Below are 20,579 nucleotides of genomic sequence, written 5' to 3'. Positions count from 1 at the left end.
AGGATTTTTTTTGTAGGTAAAGGAAGAGGGATGGACCCACAAGGAGCTTATAAAAAGAGTATTATTATCCGCGGTTTAACTCAAGGTGTTCAACTGTTTAAATAGAAGGGGGTTAAGTGGGCTAAGCTCGTTTTTTCCTCGGTATATTCCGGTATATTTCTGAGGGTCATGCGGTATATTCCACGTATATTTCAGGCGGTAAATCCGCGGTCACACTGATTGTTTTGTGCAGGAAACTCAAAACTCTAAATAAAATGCAGGAGTTCTTTAGCGTGCTTTTGCCAGATGTTAAAAAGGAGTTGCGGCGCGGAATTATCGAGTGCTCCAAGCGAGGACTCCTGCACAGCACCAAGTGGCTGGCAGAGATGCACCATGGCCTCAGTGATGTACAAATTGATAATGAAGCCCCCGATGACGACCACACATTCAGCCAGTGCCAGTTGGAGGGCATAGCTCCTGCGGAGTACAGTGACTACTTCCTGGCCAAAAGCTACTACGATGTGCGCGAGTACGAGAGGGCAGCGCATGCCGTGAGGAACTGCGAGTCGAGTGTGCCGCGCTTCCTCCACTTTTACTCGACCTATCTGGCACGTGAAAAGCGACGGCTGGACTCCACCACCGACCAAGCCAATCTCAACGAGCCAAACCAGATGCGTGATTTGGCCGATCTGCTCGCGACACTGAGAGCGGAGTACGGTAAGAGCCGCCTGGATGGATACGGGATTTACCTATATGGAGTGGTTCTAAAAGCCCTCAATCTGAACCAAGCTGCTGAACAAATGCTGGTCCATGCCATTCGTCTAGTCCCCATGCTGTGGAGTGCCTACCTGGAGCTCTCCCCGTTGATAATGGAGAAAAAAAAGCTGCTCGGGCTGCAACTTGGCGGGCACTGGATGCGACACTTTTTCATGGCTCACACCTACCTCGAGCTGTACCTCAACGATGATGGCTTGAAGATCTACGAGGACCTGCAGACGTCGGGCTTCAGTAAAAGCATTTATTTGATTGCTCAGATGGCCCTAGTCTATCACAATAAGAGGGATGTGGACAAGGCCATCGAGCTGTATCAGGCTCTGCTGGAGAGCGATCCCTACCGACTGGACAACGTGGATACCTACTCCAATTTACTTTTTGTCAAAGAAATGAAAACGGAAATGGCACAGCTGGCACACAAGGCCGTCAGCATCAATAAATACCGACCGGAGACATGTTGTGTGATAGGTAAGTGCATTTTGGCGCACATCACATCGCACGAATCCTTTAATTAACTACAGCATTCTCTGCAATACGCCAGGAAACTACTACAGCATACGCTGCGACCATCAGGTGGCCATATCCTACTTTCAGCGCGCATTGAAGCTGAATCCCAAATACCTCGCTGCCTGGACTCTGATGGGCCACGAGTTTATGGAACTCAAAAACACAAACGCTGCCATACAGAGCTACCGCAAAGCAGTGGAAGTTAACAAGCGCGACTATCGGGCGTGGTATGGCCTGGGGCAGGCCTATGAGATCATTAAAATGCACTACTACAGCTTGTACTACTTCAAAATCGCCCACCAACTACGCCCATATGACTCCCGCATGCTGGTAGCCTTGGGAGAGACCTACGAGAAGCTGGACAAGTGCGAGAACGCCGTAAAGTGCTACTGGAAGGCCATAGACGTGGGCGACATCGAGGGCATAGCCATGTACAAGCTGGCCAGTCTCCACGAGAAGCTAGGCGACCACGAAACGGCGGTCCATTGCTACATCATGTATTGTGAGGATGAGCGGGCAGCCACAGACAAGCAGAGTCTGTACCAAGGCTTCATCACTCTCGCGAACTACTACGAGAAAAAAGGGGACTATGAAAGGGCAGCCTACTATGCGTACAAATGCTTGGACTCTGATGAAGTGGGTACTGCCTCAGAAGTGATTCCCCCCACTGATAATAATAAATTCGAATTTGATTTTCAGCGTAAGACGGAGGCCAAGGCGCTGCTTAAGACAATTGACTGGAAGCGCAGTGCCGAGTGGCAGAAGAAGTCAAAGACTCCCTCTGCTGTGGCCACTGCCGAGACGAGCTCCGAGGAGGAGCAGGAGGAGGAGGACATGGAGTGGGAGGTGCCAGATATGCGTGTACGCGTGCCCTTCACCTCCATAGCGACAACGACCACCTCCACGACGGCTACGGCCGCTGGCTCCAGTGGCGCATCAAGCAGCTTACGTGCGGGCCGATCTCTGTCGGAGGGGATGCGTCGAACGCATTCCAGCCGTGCAAGTCTGACACCAGCAGCGAGCAGTACCACCACTACAACGACAGCGACCGTGACCACACCGGCGGTTGAGGAGACGCCTGGGACGTCGGGGAGCCGGGCAGAAAATCCCTCCGAGCGACCACCCTCGGATGATGCCAGCTCCATGGACATATCCAGTGTGTCTATTGACTAGGTTACACCCCGGCGATGCTCTTCTCCACTTGTAGAAATACTTTATTTTCATGAATTACATTGGAAAACTAAGAAATTGTACTTCACGGGTCACCTTAGGGCTCGCCTAATGCAAACGTTTAGTGTCACGTAAAAGGAAACCAATAGCAGCACGACGTACACACCCAGCACAGCCAGGTCCCAGCCGAACTCATCGCCCCCCATGCCGAAATCCATGAGAAACTGATCTGCTCTTCTGTAGTAGCAAAAATTCGCATGGCAGTCCAGGTCGCCTCGGCCATAGCCATAAATGGCTCGCAGAAGACCCTCGAATATGTAGCGGAAGAAGGAAACATCGCAGATGGGACGCAGGAACCAGGAGAGCTCATTCAACCGAATGAAGAAGCCGGAGAAGAGGAGAAACGGAATCGTCCCGCTGGGCACCAGGAAGATGGCCAGCTGCATGGAGAACAGCGAACCGGCAACCACGCCTATGAAGTGGCCAATAAATCCTGTCATCAAGCAGACAGCCCAGCACATGGCAAAGCGGTCGAACTGCGGCGGTTGGCCTGTCATGAAGTAACTGATGCTGATGAACATCGTGGGGCAGGTCAGCTGGAGGGGCAAGTCCGCCAGCACCTTGGATATGTAGTAGGCTCGTAGGGAGTACCAGCCGTTGTAGTATTCCCTGATGAAGACCGCAGAGTCCTGCAGGCACAGCAAGATCGAGGGCATGGCGTTGCCCGTGAACACAAACAGAATCATGAAGAACAGACAAGAGACGTTGGACACTATTTTGGCGGCATCGCTACCTATTTGCCAGTAAACCACGCCAAGGAGCAAACCGATCACCACATGCATAATAAGTCGCAGCTGGACGGCCAACTGCGTGGAGAAGGAAGGGTAAAGGGTATAAATATAGCGTTATTCCGAAGCGATCGGTGTCCAAGATTCACTCACCATATCCCTGGACATGGAGCGCAGGTGCCGCCGAAGCAGCACTCGAAGCTGGAAACAGAACCCCACCTGCTCCTTGGCACGCAGCTGGCGCAGGTCTGGCCAGGCAGCTTGTTGGGGCATCTGGATGAGCGCTGCTGAAATGGAAGAAAAGCAGGCAAAGAAGGGCGACAGATAGAGCAGAGGATAGAGTAACAGAGTAAGGGGGGGCAGAGAAGGACAAGAAGAATGCAATGTGGAAAGATGGGTCTGTTTAAATCATACTTAAGATCCTCAGATTCACATTTAGAGGCATACTCTGTGCGACTTACCCTCATCACCCACATTGAGCTTCTCGACGTAGGTGCTGCTGGGGCTATGTCTTCCTTTATTCTGGGAGATTAGCGACTCGCAACGCTCCGTGGTGGAGGATTCGCTGCACACTTCCAGCACTGTGGGCAGAAGCAATGGTGTTAGGATTCTCTATTATCTGTATATGTTCGCTACCAAAATCTGCTGGGTTGTAGTACTGGGGACAGGTGTAGCCAGATGTAGCGAAATCGGCCAGCATATTTCGCTGCTCTCCGGCGTACAAGACCTCGCCATGAGCCAAAACCAGTACATCGTCGAACAGCTGCATTAGGCGCGAGCCTGGCTGGTGCACCACGCACACCACAATCCTTCCATCATGGGCCAGGCGCTGCAGGTGGCAGATCACCTGGTAACTGGCCACACAATCCAAGCCACTGGTTGGCTCGTCAAAGAACATGATGGGGGGATTCGTAACAAGCTCGATACCAATGGACAGCCGCTTGTGCTCGCCCCCTGAGATGTTCCCCACTAAAGTCTGTCGACAAGACTGGAGCTGCAGAATGTCTATGATGTCATCTATCTAGGGAGTACTTTTATGTGATTAGCAATGCGCCTGCCTAGTGATCTTCGCCTACTAACAATCTTTTGCTTCTCCTGCGCGGCTGTTGCACTGGGCGTCTTCAGGTCTACCGAGACCCACAAGGTTTCCTCGACAGTCAGCAGATTCAGCATTACAAAGTCTTGTGCAATGTAGGCCGACATTTTTCTGAAGGCCATCAGATCTCTGGGCCGACCATTCAAAAGGAATTGCCCCGAAACTCCCCTTATTCTGTTTGGATAGGCATGATTGTGTTTAGTCAGCTCCAGAGGCTAATCGGCTAATTATTGGCTCACTCACTTGAAACCAGCCAGAGCATTGAGCAATGTGGATTTACCAGCCCCTGACGGACCCAGAATGCCCGTCAGTCGGCCCGACTTGAAGGTTCCGCATGCCTCGTTCAGTATCTGAGTGAAACCATTTGTGGCTAACGGAGGAGTACCAAATTGTAAAGCACTTAATGAATGCGCTCGATGGATGCGACTTACCACTCTTCAGGTGGTAGCTGACTTGGCTGAAATGCAGCTCCAACGACTGCTGTCTGGTGTGGGCCAAGCCATTTGTCTGCCTTTCTCCAACGTTGTCGTCGTCGTTATCGGGCATTGTACGTCTGCTGCTCTTTATTTATGATCGATTCGAACCAGCAATTCTGTATAGTATGTGCCAAGTTTGTTTATGCGAGAGATTGCAGCACCCTTATCCAGGCGGTCAACAAACCACCGAAACACTGAACCGCCGACTGCTTTCAGTAACTCTTATTGAATGCAAAGTTATTTTAAATTTCGAATGCGATGCGAGTGCCCCCTGCATGGGAGCCGACCCCGAGTCGGAGCTTTCGGTTATCTACCGAACGGCTAAGACGAGACGCTCAGGGGGAAGAAGTCATGGATAATCTTATCGCCCGAGGCTTGATGGATTTGATCAAGGTCGTCCAACCCGACTAAACCTGTTGCCCAGGAACCAGACTGAGCTCGCCTGCAATCGGATCTGCAGGTTCTAGTTTAAAATGTATAGTCCGAGGTCTGTAGATTAGATTAGCTTAGCTGATGGCTAATGGATAGCTGTCGTCTCGTCTGCGCTTGAACTATAATCTAGTACAAGTGCAATCGGAAAATGCATGCTCACCGTCGGCATAGACCCATATATGCACAGCAATTTTATTGACTCACTTGCACTATCAGCGAATAAATATTTACACTTCGCGAAGCGAATTTTTAATAATCCCACAGTCTAACATATGTACATACATACATACATACATATTGCATACCGGCGGCTTCAAAATCCATCAGCCGGCAAACATGCGAGAAACCCGGGTAAATTATTAATTGGGTAATTGATACAATTGGTCCAAAAAGAAACAAAGACCGCCACATACATAAATATGTATGTGCATATGTATGTATGTCTAGATCAAACTGCGTCATATACAAAATGTCTAACTGAAATTGCACTTGGGATCGGATCGGAACTTTTTGTTGTGCATTCAGCAGTTGCAGCAGCAGCTGCTTATCAGTGAATACTTCTATAAAACCGGGAAGTTTGCATTTACACAAGGCAATGAGCATTACTTAATGGAACTAAGCAATTACTATTACATTTATGTATTTTTACACAGGTTGGTCATAAAACTGGTTTCCCGCATTGACTCCAAATGTTTTCCCAACGAATGCCAATTTATATACTTATAGTTTAACCATTTAAACACGTCCAGATATGCACTTTTATTGTTTATGGTTATGGTTATGGTTAGGGAAGAGTAAATAAACAAATCAACTTCGTATCACAATTTGATGTCCCCCAGTGGGCATCAGTTTCAGTCAATTAACATTCGCGACAGACGCGACGCACTCCCAATCGCCAGCGGGCGAACTTTCCATTTATATTCAAACCGAGCACCGTTTTTTCAATTACTTTCAGTGAACATTTTGACCACTGTGCATCGCAAAGTTTGTCGTCATTGGCGCCGCGACAAATTCTACTCTGTGTATTTGCCATGTAGCAGAAATAATTCAGGGATGATATTTGCATACTTTTCAATATTAGACCATATAGTCAAAAAATGCATTAATTTACCGGAAACAATTCACTCGTTACACCACTATCGATATTTTGATGTTTGAAATTCCGCTAAATCTGAACTCAAATTTTAAATTTGATGTGTATTTGATTACCGATAGATAATATATCGATATATATTTTGCATTTATACAGGGTGACCGTTGACGCGCATACTTTTCGAGATATGTTGACGTTGAAATTGAGTTCAAGCACTAACCATACAGTATATAGATGTGCCAGATCATACAACGAAAGCGGCGCAGCTGAGGTTTCACCGTACGGTCTTCGGCTCTGGGACCGACGGCGTTTGGCTCTGGGATCGACCGCGTTCGTCTCATGACGTGACACGAGCCGACTGACAGCAAGCATGTGTGTGTGTGTACGTGTAACACGTGTATTTTACATTCTACATGTTTAGATTCTACATCTCCTCCGCTAGAGGGCGCTCGCGTACATAACGCGGCAGAGTGTGCGAGCGATAAAGAGAATGAGTAGCGGGTCTCTTGCTGGTGGAGGCGGTGGAAGCAACTGAAAATTTAATTTCAATCTGGTAGATATGGTCATTCTCTACGATAATAAATTTGAAGTTTTATCGTATCTTTAAAATTGTGGCTGCCACAGATTTTCGTCCTTTATGGGGGCGGGGCGTATTTTTGAAATACACTTATAGCAGTGTGATATCACATGAGTCTGGAAACAAAATTTTGTTGCTCTAGCTCTCATAGTCTCTGAGATCTATGCGCTCATCAAGCCGTCTTGACAGACGGACATGGCTATATCGACTCGGCTATTGATGCTGATCAAGAATATATATACTTTATGAGGTCGGAAACGTTTCCTTCTTTGCGTTGAAGGAATCCACTGTTACCACAAATACAATATACCCCTTAACTCTTTTTGAGTACGAGTATAAAAATAAATACCATAACCAGGTGGCGCCGACGACTCCATGATGCCCGGAGCAATTTCCTTGCTGCACTGTCCCGGCAGGCGCGTGTCTGGTTGCGGTATCGGCCGATTTGACCTTTGACCTTTTCTTCTGCTGAGCCGGGCCCATTCGCGGAGCAAGCTCGTCACACGAATAAATTCGGTCGTCTGACGACGGCGTCTCTCTACGATATTGCTGCTTACGCAACAATGGCGTCCTCCCTGCCTTTTACGCTTCTGCGCCTGTTGCGGAGACGCCTGGGCGGGATGTGCCTGCCTATGCTCGGTCACCGGCAGGGACAGATTGAGCCTCGCCGCCTCGCGTGCAACAAATGCCGACGGAAGCTCCTCCTTCTCAAACCTGAGGATGATGCCGTTTCCTCAGAGTGGAAGTAGCTTGCACCGGGCCTCGTGCTCTTCACCTTTTTGGATCCAGCGCAATAGTCGTAACATGTGAAGAGAAGGAGTTTTTAAAAAGGACTCTTTGAGACCTAGAACAGAGTAGCTGCCTTTCCATCCCAAAAGTTTGGGCGGAAACCCTCAAAGGTCATGTTTTTGTGATAGAAGGGAGTGGTTTACAGAGTCGAATTGCTTTACTGAAATTGGTCTAAATAACATCCGTATACACATTATCTTGGAAGCCTTTAATGATAAAAGAGTTAAACTCTAATCAATTTTTGGTTGTTGATTGTCGCCTTATAAATCCGTGCTGAGCTGGAGATATAAGTAATTTTTAGAGATGTTGCAAATGCGGAGTTAACATTTTTTCAAACATTTTAGGAATAGCGGATAACTTACACACATAATTCTTTGCGTCAGACTTGCTACCTTTCTTATGGAGAAGAGTGATAAAAGATTTCTTCCAGATCGGGGAAAAGCATGAGATGAGGAATTAATGGATATGGATAATGGGTGAATATTTTAAGCAGGGGTCCACACAGAGCGTGGTGAAGCAGTTAGCTTTCATTTAACGCGATGCCGAAAATGCCGTTCGACCTTGGTAAACTGTATGTATACGGCTAACCAGAGTAGCTTTCATGAGAATAGCTTGTTTGGAAAAATTTGGCAAAAAGATGGGCAATTGCCTAATCATTGTTTGCTGACATATTGAGAAAATGATAGCGAGGATGGATGTGCGGACATTCTACGCTTACTATTTACGAAGCTGTAAAACTGTTGAGAAACCTGTGAAAATCGTACCCTGCATTGAGATAGGTAATTTTTTATAGCATTGCGCGTTAAGAACGGAGAAATTTGACTGAGCTATTACATAGCCAGAGAGAGAAAGAGAAGCAACTTATTGAAATTTTGTATAAAGTCTGGATTTTAAGTTTAGACTGGATAACTATTTGGTAAACAAAGGAGGCTTCTCAGGTATAACCGGACAAGAAAGTGGGACACAAGAATCAAAAAGTGTACACGTCACGTACATTGTAAAAAATGTTTGTGCCTTTCAGAACGTCAGTGCACAAGTACAAAGCGGACCAATCAAAATCCCTAATGAACCTCTAAGCTTCGTAAAATCGGTTTTACGAAAGCAGCGGACATGTTCAGATAGCCTACCCATTCGATCCAATACAGTGGGCCCAATATTGACCAACACTTCGAATATAGGATGGTAGGAGTCTTCAGGTATAGTGAGCGGAAGGGCTCGGGTTAGCAACACTATGGTCGGATCCGAGACAAAGCACAGATCAAGCAATCGACCCAAGGAATTTTTCACATGGTTTACTTGAGACTTAGACTCGTTTACCGAAGACCAAACAGCACTTGGCAAGTTGACATCAGCAACAACTATCATATGGTTTATAAGGGTGGTCAAGGTTTGACGACCCGCAGCAGGGGGGCCCGAACGCATTGGAAGGGGCCCCACTATACCCCACCAGTAGGGGGTTAGCACAACCGGGGGGCCAGTAGCCGCGATCGCCAACCACCCCCTAGAATTATCTTGCACGACCGGGATCACCCACCACAATACAACCACCAACGATTAGGTGAGCTTTTCCCGATTAGCTACCCTTTCCGCCGCGTCGGCACGCGCGCGCCCGGCGGTTGGGGGAGGGGGGGGGCGCGCGACGGGCGGCGGGGCCACTGTGGGAGCATGCATACAACGTCCAGACATGGTCTTTAAAGCGGACAGGTGACGCTCGTATATTAAGATATCCGAGGAAGATGGAATATTCGAGCAAGTAATGAAAATGGAAAAGCCTGGGAGAATCAGTTTTACGCACAGGAATTCCAGGTCTTGTTGAACCTGGACTATAAGTGTTCCGCCGTGAATATTGAGTCCGGCACGAGTTAGTTTATTTAAGGCTGGAAAACGAAATGCTTCCAAAGTTATGTCAATGCTGCAAGCTGATGTGAATTCAACAAAGGAAAATTAAGGAGTTCCTTGAATCAGTCGCTCAACTTCCTATTCCGTACACACCAAAAGAAGACTTAGCTTAGCTTTACATTGATGCAGGCCTTACAAAGAACTCCTACAAACTAGTTTAAGCTGGTGCGAAAATGCGAAATGCCGATATTTTTCCAGCATTTGAAGTTTGCCAATCTGCCAAAAAAGGTGATCCCCTCCATAAAATCTTATTCTACGGCCCGATATTTACATCTCCTTTTTCTTTTACCAACAGGCATGCTGTCGAAAAAAGCGCTGGAATGAAGAAAACAAAAATTTTACAATTCCCGACTGAAGCACACGCACACTCGGTTTCTGATGTTTCCGGTTCTAAGTCCAGCTCTGACTCTGAATAATTATTTTTACTATTATTTTATATTCATTTCTTCTTTCTTATTTTCACTTTATTCAAAATATGAATACCACAAGCAACATTTTTTGTTACGCATTGAAATAATACAATAACATAAAGTTACTACAATAATTCCTTCATTTATTGTCATTCAAGAAAGTTTCAAAAATAAAACTTTTTATTAAAAGAAGCTATTCATTTTCTTTGGATAAATAAGACATTCCGTTAAAAAAAATTGCGTTTTGAAGTATCAAAATTAAATATTAAAATAAACAAAAACTGAAAATTATTTTTAGAAGATTGTAAAACCATTACGTTAAAATGTGATGACTTAACCAGTTCAAACAACAGCAGTTTTAAAATCAAAATTGTTTACCCTCTTCAGAAAGTATTTTAATAAGGACTGAAAATCAGACTCGCTTTAAAACTAGTCAATAAATCGTTCATTAATACAATACAAAAATACAATTGTGTGTACACTATGTATGTTATAAAAATGTTATACGTATATACAGCATTGATCTCTGTAATGTATCATTTTATGTTTGTATGGGGGAGGGGGTGGGGTATTCTTTTCAGTTATGTATCACGATTTCCTTATGATCTACTCTAGACTTCTTCAATCTTTGGCACAAAAGTTCCTTTCAAATAAATGCTTTAAAAGAAACCATAAATTTAAATCCAGCTTCAATCTGTCATCCGGAATGTGGCAGGAGGTTTCCTTCCTCTTCTGTAAGCGTCTCATCGCCGCCAACCTCCTCATCTGAACAGTCTGAGTCGAAACGACATAATGTAGAAGGCAATGATGCGGAGGAAGACAAACAGGCAGAGGAGAAAAAAGATGGCTAACTCATAGTTGGCCTCGGCCATGTCCAAGTTCTTGAGTATATATTTGGGACGCGTCATGTGGCAGTACATCTCCTGGCAGTCGAGGCGCTCTCGACCGTACCCAAAAATGGCCATCATAGCTCCATCCAGACTGTATTTAAGAAACGATATGTCGAACATCCAGCGCATGTAGATGGGAGCATCCTTCTCCATCAAAAAGAATCCGCTGAACTGAAGAAAGGGGCAAATGAAGAAGGGTCCCAGAATAGAGCCCATTTTTAGGCTCAACGCCGCGCCCACCGCCAGTCCAATGCTTTGGGCCACCAGAGCTGTGAGGAACACGATGAGAAAGAACAGACCGAACCTCCACAACTCCATAGGCTGATGGGTCATCAGATACGTGGGCACTATGAACAGTGCACTGCATATGATCTGTATTGGGAGATCTGCCACAGTAATGGCCACGTAGTAGGCTCGCAGGGAGTACCAGCGGTTAAAATGTTCCCGGGACACAATCGGGAACTCCAAAGGAACTAAAAATTAGAATTATAGTTTGAATTAAAGGAAGGGTTTACACAATCAACTGCATAGGGTGGCCTACATTTAACTAGTATCCCGGAGAAGGCACAGTACATGATAAACATGATCGTGTAGAAAACGTAGCGAAAGATGTTCAGCGTGTTGGCGGCATCATTGCCGATTCCGAAATACAAAGCTCCTATCATCAGGCCAGTGATAAGATGTATGGCAAATCGCATCGTGGTTAGCGAACTGTCCCGCCAAATGAGTAGGAAGGCTCTGAGCAGCAGAATGCTGAGCTGTCGATAGAAGGGCGTGGCATAGATATTATCACGATTGCATAGATGGCTTGGATCCAGCTCTAGGGCTGGCTTCGTCTTCTTATTTTTCTTTGGCTTGCAGCAACTGCCGCCCGACTTGCTTCCAATGCCCGGCGTTTGGCTGTCCCAGACACGGGAGGAGAGCTCCTTTATAGGCGTCAAGGGCTTAAAGTTGTTCGACTGGTGGTAGTGTGCGGGAAGACCAGATGTAACCATTACAGGAGCTGTGACGGGTGTGATCAATCCAGCTGCCATCAGTTGGTCTGGAATACAGAACACAGAGTGAGTGAAGAGGGTCGGTCTCAGTATATATTTTATTGGATATTCTTACCAACTTTTTTCATGGCCGTCAATTGAGCGACCCGTGCGGTTTTGTTCTGTCTGTAATCCTCATTTCGGCCATTGTCTATTAGGGCCACAAGCTTGTCCACCTGCTTGTCATCTTCCGTATCATAATCATGCGTTGCTATCTCCATTACTACAAGAGAATGCACTTATTATTCGATGGAATAGGAGTGTGCTATCAAAATTACAGTAGTCCGCTGGATTGTAATATTCCGGGCAATGCAGATTGAGGGCCCCCAGGAAGGGAAGGAGGTTCTGTGAGCCGCCCGCGTAGATGCAGTGGCCCTCGGCAATGCCATACAGATAGTCGAACATGGCAAACGTCAGGGCCGTCGGCTGGTGAATGGTGCAGATGACAGTGCGTCCTTCGATGGCTAGTTTCTTCAGCAGGGTAATCAGCTGATTGGAGGTAAAGCTGTCCAAGCCGCTGCATATGTGATGTGAGATATCAAGTGAATTCTTCTCCGCTGGATTATGGTGTCTGCTCTGAGACTGGTCTGGCATTTAACTTACGTGGTTGGTTCATCTAGTATTAGCACGGGGGGATTGTTCACTAGCTCTAGAGCAATGGCCAGACGCTTCTTTTGTCCCCCGCTTAGCTGGCCTGTCCTCGTATTGCGGTTCGCATACATCCCGATGGCTTCCAGAATGCTCTTCACCCGCTCTCGCTTCTCGCATAGCGTCATGTGTGTGCCAATCTTCAGGTTTGCCGCAAAGTGCATGGCCTCCTTGACACTAAGGAAGGCCTGCAGACTCGTGTCCTGCCTGATGAACGCCACATTTGGTTTGAACGCCTTCAGGTCCCGTCGATTGCCGTTGACGCGAAAGTCTCCCGTGTAACCAAATGTTCTACAGTGTGGAGGTACAACATTCACTGATGAGCATGGATGGAATTCCGGCTAAGGATCGGGGTTACATTACGTGTATCCTGAGAGTATGTTAAGCAGTGTGCTCTTGCCAGCTCCAGAGGGTCCTATGATTGCACTCAGCTCGCCAGACTTAAAGTAACCCGTCGGACCCAAGAGGACGTCTTTAGTTTCTGTAAGCAAGAAATTCATGGAATCAATGTAAATAAGATTCATTCATTATTACTGAAGTTGTTGAAAGGTGGACTTGGGTAAAATTAACAAATCCCTCTGTTCAATAGACACGGCGATTAATACACCTGACCCGATCCGATGACTCACTGAGCTCGATATCTAAACCTCATCGATCACTTAATCACGTCTAAGAAATGCATTCTTTGCATATCACTAACATCATAATTTCATCTAGTTGTTGTGCAGTTTTATGCAACAAGAACAGAATGAAAGCACAGTCCCAGTCCCAGTCCTAACCCAAGTACCAGTAAGAGGTTACGAATCAGTATGCCCTGCAGTGTAGTGCAGCGGTGGTCGGGCTCTTTGAATTTGGGAGCAGACCAGCAACAACGACAAAATAATACTTATAAGCGTAGCTCGAGTCGAACGTCGATGAGCTCACTCACGCACACGCCATGTATGTTGTTTTTACTGTCTCGGGGCCAAGCTTTGAAGGGAGCTTTTAGGAGCAAGGGCATCTAACACGACTGTTCTGTTCACATCTATGCATAATATACATATGTAAAAACTATGTACAATAAATACAAACCCTGAGACCCATTTAATCAATAGGGGCAAGAACAACCAAGACATTAGGATTGAGATTACTGCACATGTTACAGCTGTGCTTCAGGCTGTCCTACATTTGTACATCCCCAGAATATCTCTCGTCTTTGTCCTCGACTGATAAGCGCACCGAACCTCATTTTCCCTATCTCGGAGTCGCTCAATGATGGCTAATCGCCTTTTGCATGCTTTTCATTGTGTTCCATAAAGAAATTTAAGTTCAATTGTCGAGGAATGGTTCGGATTGGATCGGCATTGGTCAATACAGCAGGAAGCAGGCTGCTTCGTGGGGCGGACTACATTGTAGCCGGGCACGCTGAATGTCGACTTAATCTGCCGATTAGCCATGGCTACTGCATAATTTAGATTCCAGGGGTCTGGTGGGGAGACTTATCAATCAATTCCTCGTCAAATCTTATCGCAGCAGTTCCACGAGTATGACTAAAAGTCGTATAAGTGCCCTAACGCTTTTTCTTCGGGTTATGGGCGGGTGACCAGATGGTGAGCCAAAACCACCCATGGAACAGGTGTCCGCAGCCACTTTTATTGCATTCCAATTACTGCGAACTGAATTCCTTATCACTGTCATGCGATGACCTTGTACTTGGTATTGCATTTTCCAATTGGGATTATGGGCATATGACAGACAGAACTATAGGGTAGTTCAAGGTTTAAGGTTTATCCTCGCACCAGAAACCGCTGACACGATGAATGAGCGCTAAATACTCGTATGTATTGTAATGCCGCTGTTCGGACACATTCGTTGAAGGAATTGATTGATTCTATGCACAAAGTTCCCATAAGCGAACTGACGCCTTCGTTTCGTTTAGTAATAACGAGCGGTAACGCTGTAATATTGGTATAAACTCTTCGAGTATGTACCGGTTACAAAAAGTGCCATCACCGAATAAGGGGAAATTTTCAGAAATGTTTTGAAATGTGTTAAAAATAACAACAATCTTTTGGTTGCATATACATGAAGAAATTTCCAATATTACAAAAAAAAATAGAATCAGTAGATCTTATAGATTTAATTGATACTCACGTAATATCATAGTGGAAGCAAAAAGTCAGTTTTACGTGTTATCTTTAAGGATAGCTCAGACAAAAGTGTTCAGAATAAAATTAATGTTTAGATAAAGCTTTTAAGGCTGATTAAAACTGTTTCAAACAAACTCAGCTCAACAGAGCTGTAGGTACATTTAATCCAATTCAAATTACTACGAGTATGTATGTTTATCCCATAACTGTTTTAGGAGCAATCGTTTTGTAATGTAATGTGTAATGTGCAAGGAGAAGCTTTGGCCATCGTGGTAGTCCTCCTTTCTTCCTATAGGATATCATAAGTACATTGCTTGTCAGTAATACAAAACATAAATTAGATATGTTATGTGGGTTGTTTGTTAATTAATTTGATCCATTTTCTTGTGTATTTTGATAACGATTTTGCTTTTTATGTGAAATGAGTGCTCCTTGATTGTTGAATCATGCATCTGCGTTAAGCTTTAGATAAATTATAGCTATTGAGGGTCTCTTTCTTGTCGAGTGAGAATAGATTTCAAGAGAATTAAAGCAAGCAAGAGTAATTGTCACGCTCTTGTAATCATAAATCTTTCAAATGCCTCCGCTTATTCCTCAAATTTGAAATTTCCCAGCAATCTAAAATTTCTAGAGCACGCAAACTTCAAACAGTGAGGCGGAAGCCTCAGCTGTCCACTTCCACTCATTCATTTCAATGTTGGATTCAAAGTCTGCTTTGTACATATGTACATATAATTGCGAATGTAAAGCTATGTTTGTATAGAATGGAATAAAATCATAGAAAGGGAAAGCAGGGAAAATGCACTCACACATAACGACGATGACGAGACGACACTGAAAACCAGAATCAAATCCATTTAATGGATCTTAAGTGATATCAATTAAAACGTTTGCGCCTTTTTCATGTAGCTAAAAATGCTATTTTATCGGTAGGTCAACAGATCCTCCCAGGCCATTTGGTCAAGCTAATGTCTAGTGTTTCCATCAAATTTTGTCATTGCGTTACCTACTGCATACATACATACATATGTATAGCTTATAACATTGTTTATAGGATTCATCATCACATGTCCGATATATGTCGTAATAATGGAAATCGTAGTCGCTTGGACGCCGAACGCACTTTTACGCTATCAAAATTATCGACACTCTTTCGTACTCTTGCTCTATTAATTAATCTGAATAAAATGTATAGTAATATACATGCACACATATATTTTTTGAAGCATTCATTATCGGTTCCCACTGCTGTTGGCGAGGTGATTAAACAAGTATTGTAGATATGGAACACGAGTAACATTGTACCACATGTGGTTTATGTTTCAAATGTTGGCGGATAGGTAGGGGAATACTACGGCTATAAGTGGTCAAAGTTTTCAGCTTGATACGGATAACTCAATGAATAAATGGAGTCCATATCATTAATTTGTTTGGCAAATGGTTTGAGTTCACCTGAACTTTTCGAAGAGTGGGAAACCTTAAAGACTGATTACATTTGAATCTATCATCGGAACCAAAGAGCAGCGTCGTCGTCCTGTTTTTCATGATAAGTATGCCCCTAATTGGATTCATATTATTTCTCGCTTACATTTTCAATGCTCGAGCACTCTTCAACGAAATATCATATACATATATGTACATATGTATGTATCGGTAATCAGAGTTTGGCGCGTGTCATAATTCGAATGAGGACACCAATAAAATGAGTCGAGGCATGAGTCACTTGGGAGTCAATTTGGCTGCGGACCTGTTCACTTAAATGTCCATTATCTATCGAAACTACACACGGATGATTCATTCAGACGAGTCCACATAACTATTCAAATCGCTCCCCGTTAAGTTGTTTGAGCCCCAAAAAGATAAGCGCAAACATTTACTGTATCCAGGACGTAACAGTATGTTGTAAGCGGCAGTTCTTATCGGCACTCTAACTGTGGGACTGTCCATAGAGTAAACAAAAAAGACACACCCAGAGACATTATGCAAAATACATAGTAGGGGAGGTGGGGAGAAGGTGTGCTATGCATACATATATGTATACATATGTTCATGAACATATTTCCCACTTATAATACTAGTGACCTCTATATTTGGCCCTGACCGTGTAAGTAATTCAAAGCTATACTTCTTTTATTTCTGTATGCATTTTGTTTAATTGAATTTAAAAGGCTCTTTGAACCCGAGTGATTCGCTCAATCAGTATCTTGTCAATAAATAACGACTGCTGCTTACATATTGCGTTGCTTGTGTTGTAAGCACTGAACGTACCCCCAATCTGACTGGATTCGTTGTTCCGCTGGTTCTTTGTACTATTCTTGAAGCAGTACTTCAAGCTGAAGCAACAACATACTCGACTTAGAACCAAGAAACAAATAACTGATGATAGCTGAATATCGGAAATGTTCAATGTTCCCAGAATACAGAATGCCCGCAATAAAAGCGGATTATAATCATATTGTTATTATCTGTACATGGCTGTTTAGGTCACAGTTTAAAAATTGATGAACCGAGACTATAGGAAATTGCACTTTATTCCCTACTGATGATTCGGATAATTATGGCTTAATTTTGAGTTTTATGGTGTCTAAATGAACATGCTTTTTACATTCCAGAGAAGAAAGCCATTGAAGCTTATACACTGGATATTATACATACATATGTATGTACATATGTGTACGTATCCAATTGTCGACGGACAATTATAACTCCTACCAAAGCGTGACTGCGACTGGGCAATCAAATACAATATATATGTACATATGTATGTGCGTATACGAATATTTATAACCTTGGGGATGTCCCTCTAGATGGTATCTTATGCGTGACAATAATAACATATTTAACTTGACAGTATTTTGTAGTAGATGGTATCTTATGACTCAATTTGAAGGAAAGCACAGAATGAATCCTCCATGATCGATTATCCGCTTACCCCTGTTGAAGACCCCAAACTTGGTGGTGTAGCGAATGTTCTCAAAGCCGATATTGATCTTCTTGATGGCTTTATATTGTTCGTGAGGGAATATGGACCCACTCGTGCTGCTGCTGCGATGGCTGGTGCTGCTGGCGGGAGATGCAGCCGAAATTGAGGCAGCAGGCGTCGCCCCCAGAGGCGTGCCATAGAGGGATGGGCCCCCGTCCGACAGAGCACTGTTCTCGGTCTCGGCTAGCGGCGCATCAGCTGTGGGTCTGATGTGCAGCGTCAGATGTGGCGGGCGCTTGGAGGCCAACTTCTTGGCGGGCACAGGGGTCGTTGGACGGGGTGGTGCTGTCAGGTTTGAGTCTGAGCGAGAGTTGAGGCTGCTTAGCCGGATGACGTCAGAACCTGTTACATTCGGGGAGACGGCACTGGCCAAGCTCCAGCTGGACATGGTTTCAACGGTGTGTGTGTGTGTGAGGAGTTTGTATTATCACTTTTGATATTTCCCAACCTTCACCTTAACGCTAATAAAGTTCACTTTTATCTCACAAGTTTAAAATTCACTTGCAGCCTAATTCGTGCTGTTAAACATTTTTTAATGTCATTTAATTTCCTTTTTCTTTTTTCGCTTCTCGTCTCGTTTTGCTTAGGCCTGTATTCGAGAGCGGCGTCAACAATTAAAATAAGTTAGATTTTGCCGTCGCGAATGTGTTTGAGTGTGTGTGTTGTGTTGAGTTCTCATTTGAATTTTAATTTCGCTCTTTTAAATCGTCTTTTTCTCATTGGCTGCGACTGTGTGTGTGAGTTCATTAGCTTATTGAAGTGAGGAATGGGAACAGCGGGGGGAAGCAGACATCATCCCATTTAATAAAAAGTCGAACAAGAAGAGAATCATACATATGTATGTATGTATGTCGGGGGCGGAAATAGAGGTGCGGTTGCCTGTTGCTAATCAGACCATGCCCCAAACAAACCAGAATATCCACTGGTTGGGTGGGTGTATGGGAGCGCAGAGGCAATGTTTGGCTGCTGCAGCTACATAAGCACATACATACATATGTATACATAAATACATGCATATGTATGTTCATATATGAATGTGGTTTTTTCTTCTTATATTTCTTCTGTTTATATCTCACTTTCTCTCTCTTTGCTACACGTGTTGCTTTGCCCCGACAGCTGTCACCACACGGAGAGCGATAGAGTGAGATATATAGACAAATCTACTGGCTCTCTTGTGGCTAATGGTGGCGAATGGTGACGGTTGAATGCCCTACAAGTACATTTATTTAACAAAGCTTTCGCGGGCTTATTGCTTTTATTATTGACATTTAAATTCTTTTCGTTAAATCCATTAACAAGCACTTGGAAGGAATCAGTGAATGCGTTCACTTTCGCAGTATATATCTCGCGTCACAAACTTTTTCGCAAAGTAAATATGCTCGCGCATCTCGTTTTGGTTTTGTAGCGTACGCCGAATGCACTTGAAGCCTCATTTTTAATGCAAATTCATATATACATATGTACATACATACACATGAATATACATTTACTATAGCGCGCTGTATTCTTTCTCGCCTTTGTTTCAACTCGGCTCATCTTCTGTTGGTACGCGGGCACAATTACAGCACGATTGATAATTGATTGATTAATTACACATAGTTTTTGTTAAAATCGCAGCATCTACGCGCACTTTCGTCAATAGCTTAAAAATATCCAAAAGCAAAACGATCGGGCCTACGTACGCCAGCTGATATTTCTTTCGGTGTATGAGTGTTGGCCTATCCGTCGTCTTATTTGCCCCTTTGCCAGCTCCACCGTTCGCAATTGCCAGTGCGTTTGTAGGTAGGTTCCTTCTACTAAGTATTTAGTATGTAGTTCTCAAATGTCAGGCTCTAACGCTCCCCTCGCAGTTGCTTGCGGCTTATCGCCGAATGTGATAAACGGAGTGGAGACCGTGAAAGGGGAGGGGTTGTTTGAGGGGACAAAGGCTAAATCAAAACCCTCAACTCAACTGTTGCAATGTAAACCACAAAATATTTTGTTCGATTGGCGAAAGGTCTACTGATTAGCTCTATATGTAATAGCTGCGCCTGATAAGAACGCATAGAGCTGCAAACACAAACACACACCCGCACTGCACACTGCAAAACTTAATGGTAGAGCATACCCCGCGTAATTACATATATGTACATCTATGTCTCTTCAAAAAATGCAACGAAAATAACGCGCGTCGGACCGAAGCGACCAAAGGCACGAAATGTTTTCCACTTGTGAATCCAACTGTGGTGTGCCGCGAAAGAAAACTGAAAAATATGAACGCTTGACTAGCTGATAAATTCTCGCGTCGTAGAGCAATAGAGGGCAGAGCGAGAGAGCGCGCCAGGAGAGCATAATGTTATCAGCAGCTGGCATTGCTCTCCCTTTGGGCAATCCCATGCGTTTGGTAATGGTTCTTGCTACTGCTTTTGGCGGAGGGCTGCGAACATTGGGCTCAATGCATTTCGTTGTTCTTTCTCTCTCGCTGCTGCCACCCCCGAGGGAGGTCTGTAACGACTCCTTTGTGCCACGGGCTTAGCTACTTACAAGCCTTTGTATTCCCAGTCCAGCAAACAAAGCACCCAGAAACAAGTCAAACCAGTTTCCCTGATGACTGCTGCGCTGTGTTGAGCCATGAAAAGACATTACAAAAGTGCCGCTCCCGATTCTTAGGATATTTATATATATATATATATACTCCCGCCAAATCGCCAAAGAATGTATAATTCAGAATGATACGGTTTTTAAGAATTTTGTGTGTAATTTAAATTAAATCGCTCAAATGTTCCAACCATCCGGTAGCACTGCATCTCATATCGATAGTGATCGTAGTCAAGGTGCTCACGCCAATACGTTTGATGCGTTCGCCAGAAATAACTAAACTGGCGGGTATATATGTTGGGGAAGATACATTTGTATGTCAATAAAG

General features: G+C 44.5%; 3 protein-coding genes across 7 annotated transcripts; 1 reads left to right on the top strand and 2 right to left on the bottom strand.

Annotated features, from left to right (window-relative positions):
• The first annotated feature begins 201 nt into the window (after positions 1 to 201).
• LOC111078004 (cell division cycle protein 23 homolog) lies at positions 202 to 2,520 on the top strand. Its single transcript, XM_022372531.2, has 3 exons — positions 202 to 1,221; positions 1,295 to 1,896; positions 1,960 to 2,520. The coding sequence occupies exons 1-3, from the start codon at positions 255 to 257 to the stop codon at positions 2,431 to 2,433; spliced, it is 2,043 nt and encodes a 680-aa protein (XP_022228223.2). The 5' UTR covers positions 202 to 254; the 3' UTR covers positions 2,434 to 2,520.
• Positions 2,457 to 6,143, bottom strand: LOC111078006 (ATP-binding cassette sub-family G member 4). 3 transcript variants are annotated; one of them, XM_022372533.2, is made up of 8 exons: positions 5,943 to 6,143; positions 4,746 to 5,009; positions 4,558 to 4,684; positions 4,299 to 4,488; positions 3,855 to 4,239; positions 3,680 to 3,799; positions 3,372 to 3,505; positions 2,457 to 3,296 (listed from the first exon to the last, which is right to left on the bottom strand). In XM_022372533.2, exons 2-8 carry the CDS (start codon positions 4,858 to 4,860, stop codon positions 2,523 to 2,525), a joined length of 1,845 nt encoding a protein of 614 aa, XP_022228225.2. In that variant the 5' UTR covers positions 4,861 to 5,009; positions 5,943 to 6,143; the 3' UTR covers positions 2,457 to 2,522. The 3 variants fall into 3 exon arrangements, with proteins under 3 accessions (XP_022228225.2, XP_022228224.2, XP_041451867.1); XM_022372532.2 differs by lacking the exon at positions 5,943 to 6,143 and having other exon boundaries at positions 4,746 to 5,367; XM_041595933.1 differs by lacking the exon at positions 5,943 to 6,143 and having other exon boundaries at positions 3,372 to 3,502; positions 4,746 to 5,279.
• Positions 6,144 to 10,175: 4,032 nt separating this feature from the next.
• On the bottom strand, positions 10,176 to 19,936 carry LOC111078015 (ATP-binding cassette sub-family G member 1). Of its 3 annotated transcripts, none has more exons than XM_022372544.2 (8): positions 19,782 to 19,936; positions 17,624 to 18,263; positions 12,926 to 13,043; positions 12,518 to 12,853; positions 12,193 to 12,431; positions 11,991 to 12,137; positions 11,422 to 11,922; positions 10,176 to 11,353 (listed from the first exon to the last, which is right to left on the bottom strand). In XM_022372544.2, exons 2-8 carry the CDS (start codon positions 18,060 to 18,062, stop codon positions 10,752 to 10,754), a joined length of 2,382 nt encoding a protein of 793 aa, XP_022228236.2. In that variant the 5' UTR covers positions 18,063 to 18,263; positions 19,782 to 19,936; the 3' UTR covers positions 10,176 to 10,751. The 3 variants fall into 3 exon arrangements, with proteins under 3 accessions (XP_022228236.2, XP_022228237.2, XP_022228238.2); XM_022372545.2 differs by having other exon boundaries at positions 17,624 to 18,403; positions 19,795 to 19,917; XM_022372546.2 differs by having other exon boundaries at positions 19,795 to 19,917.
• Positions 19,937 to 20,579: the final 643 nt, after the last annotated feature.

This window comes from Drosophila obscura, unplaced genomic scaffold (assembly GCF_018151105.1).
Source record: "Drosophila obscura isolate BZ-5 IFL unplaced genomic scaffold, ASM1815110v1 contig_9, whole genome shotgun sequence".
Classification (NCBI taxonomy): Eukaryota; Metazoa; Arthropoda; class Insecta; order Diptera; family Drosophilidae; genus Drosophila; species Drosophila obscura.
This window is presented reverse-complemented; position numbering and strand designations above follow the sequence as displayed.

Coding starts and splice junctions, on each gene's coding strand:
- LOC111078004 (XM_022372531.2), top strand. CDS start 255: ATGCAGGAGTTCTTTAGCGTGCTTTTGCCAGATGTTAAAAAGGAGTTG. Junction 1,222..1,294: donor GGAGACATGTTGTGTGATAG/GTAAGTGCATTT, acceptor GCAATACGCCAG/GAAACTACTACAGCATACGC. Junction 1,897..1,959: donor AATGCTTGGACTCTGATGAA/GTGGGTACTGCC, acceptor TTTGATTTTCAG/CGTAAGACGGAGGCCAAGGC.
- LOC111078006 (XM_022372533.2), bottom strand. CDS start 4,860: ATGCCCGATAACGACGACGACAACGTTGGAGAAAGGCAGACAAATGGC. Junction 4,489..4,557: donor AATGCTCTGGCTGGTTTCAA/GTGAGTGAGCCA, acceptor CTATCCAAACAG/AATAAGGGGAGTTTCGGGGC. Junction 3,800..3,854: donor CTACAACCCAGCAGATTTTG/GTAGCGAACATA, acceptor TTCTGCCCACAG/TGCTGGAAGTGTGCAGCGAA.
- LOC111078015 (XM_022372544.2), bottom strand. CDS start 18,062: ATGTCCAGCTGGAGCTTGGCCAGTGCCGTCTCCCCGAATGTAACAGGT. Junction 12,432..12,517: donor ATACTAGATGAACCAACCAC/GTAAGTTAAATG, acceptor TCACATATGCAG/CGGCTTGGACAGCTTTACCT. Junction 12,138..12,192: donor TTACAATCCAGCGGACTACT/GTAATTTTGATA, acceptor ATTCTCTTGTAG/TAATGGAGATAGCAACGCAT.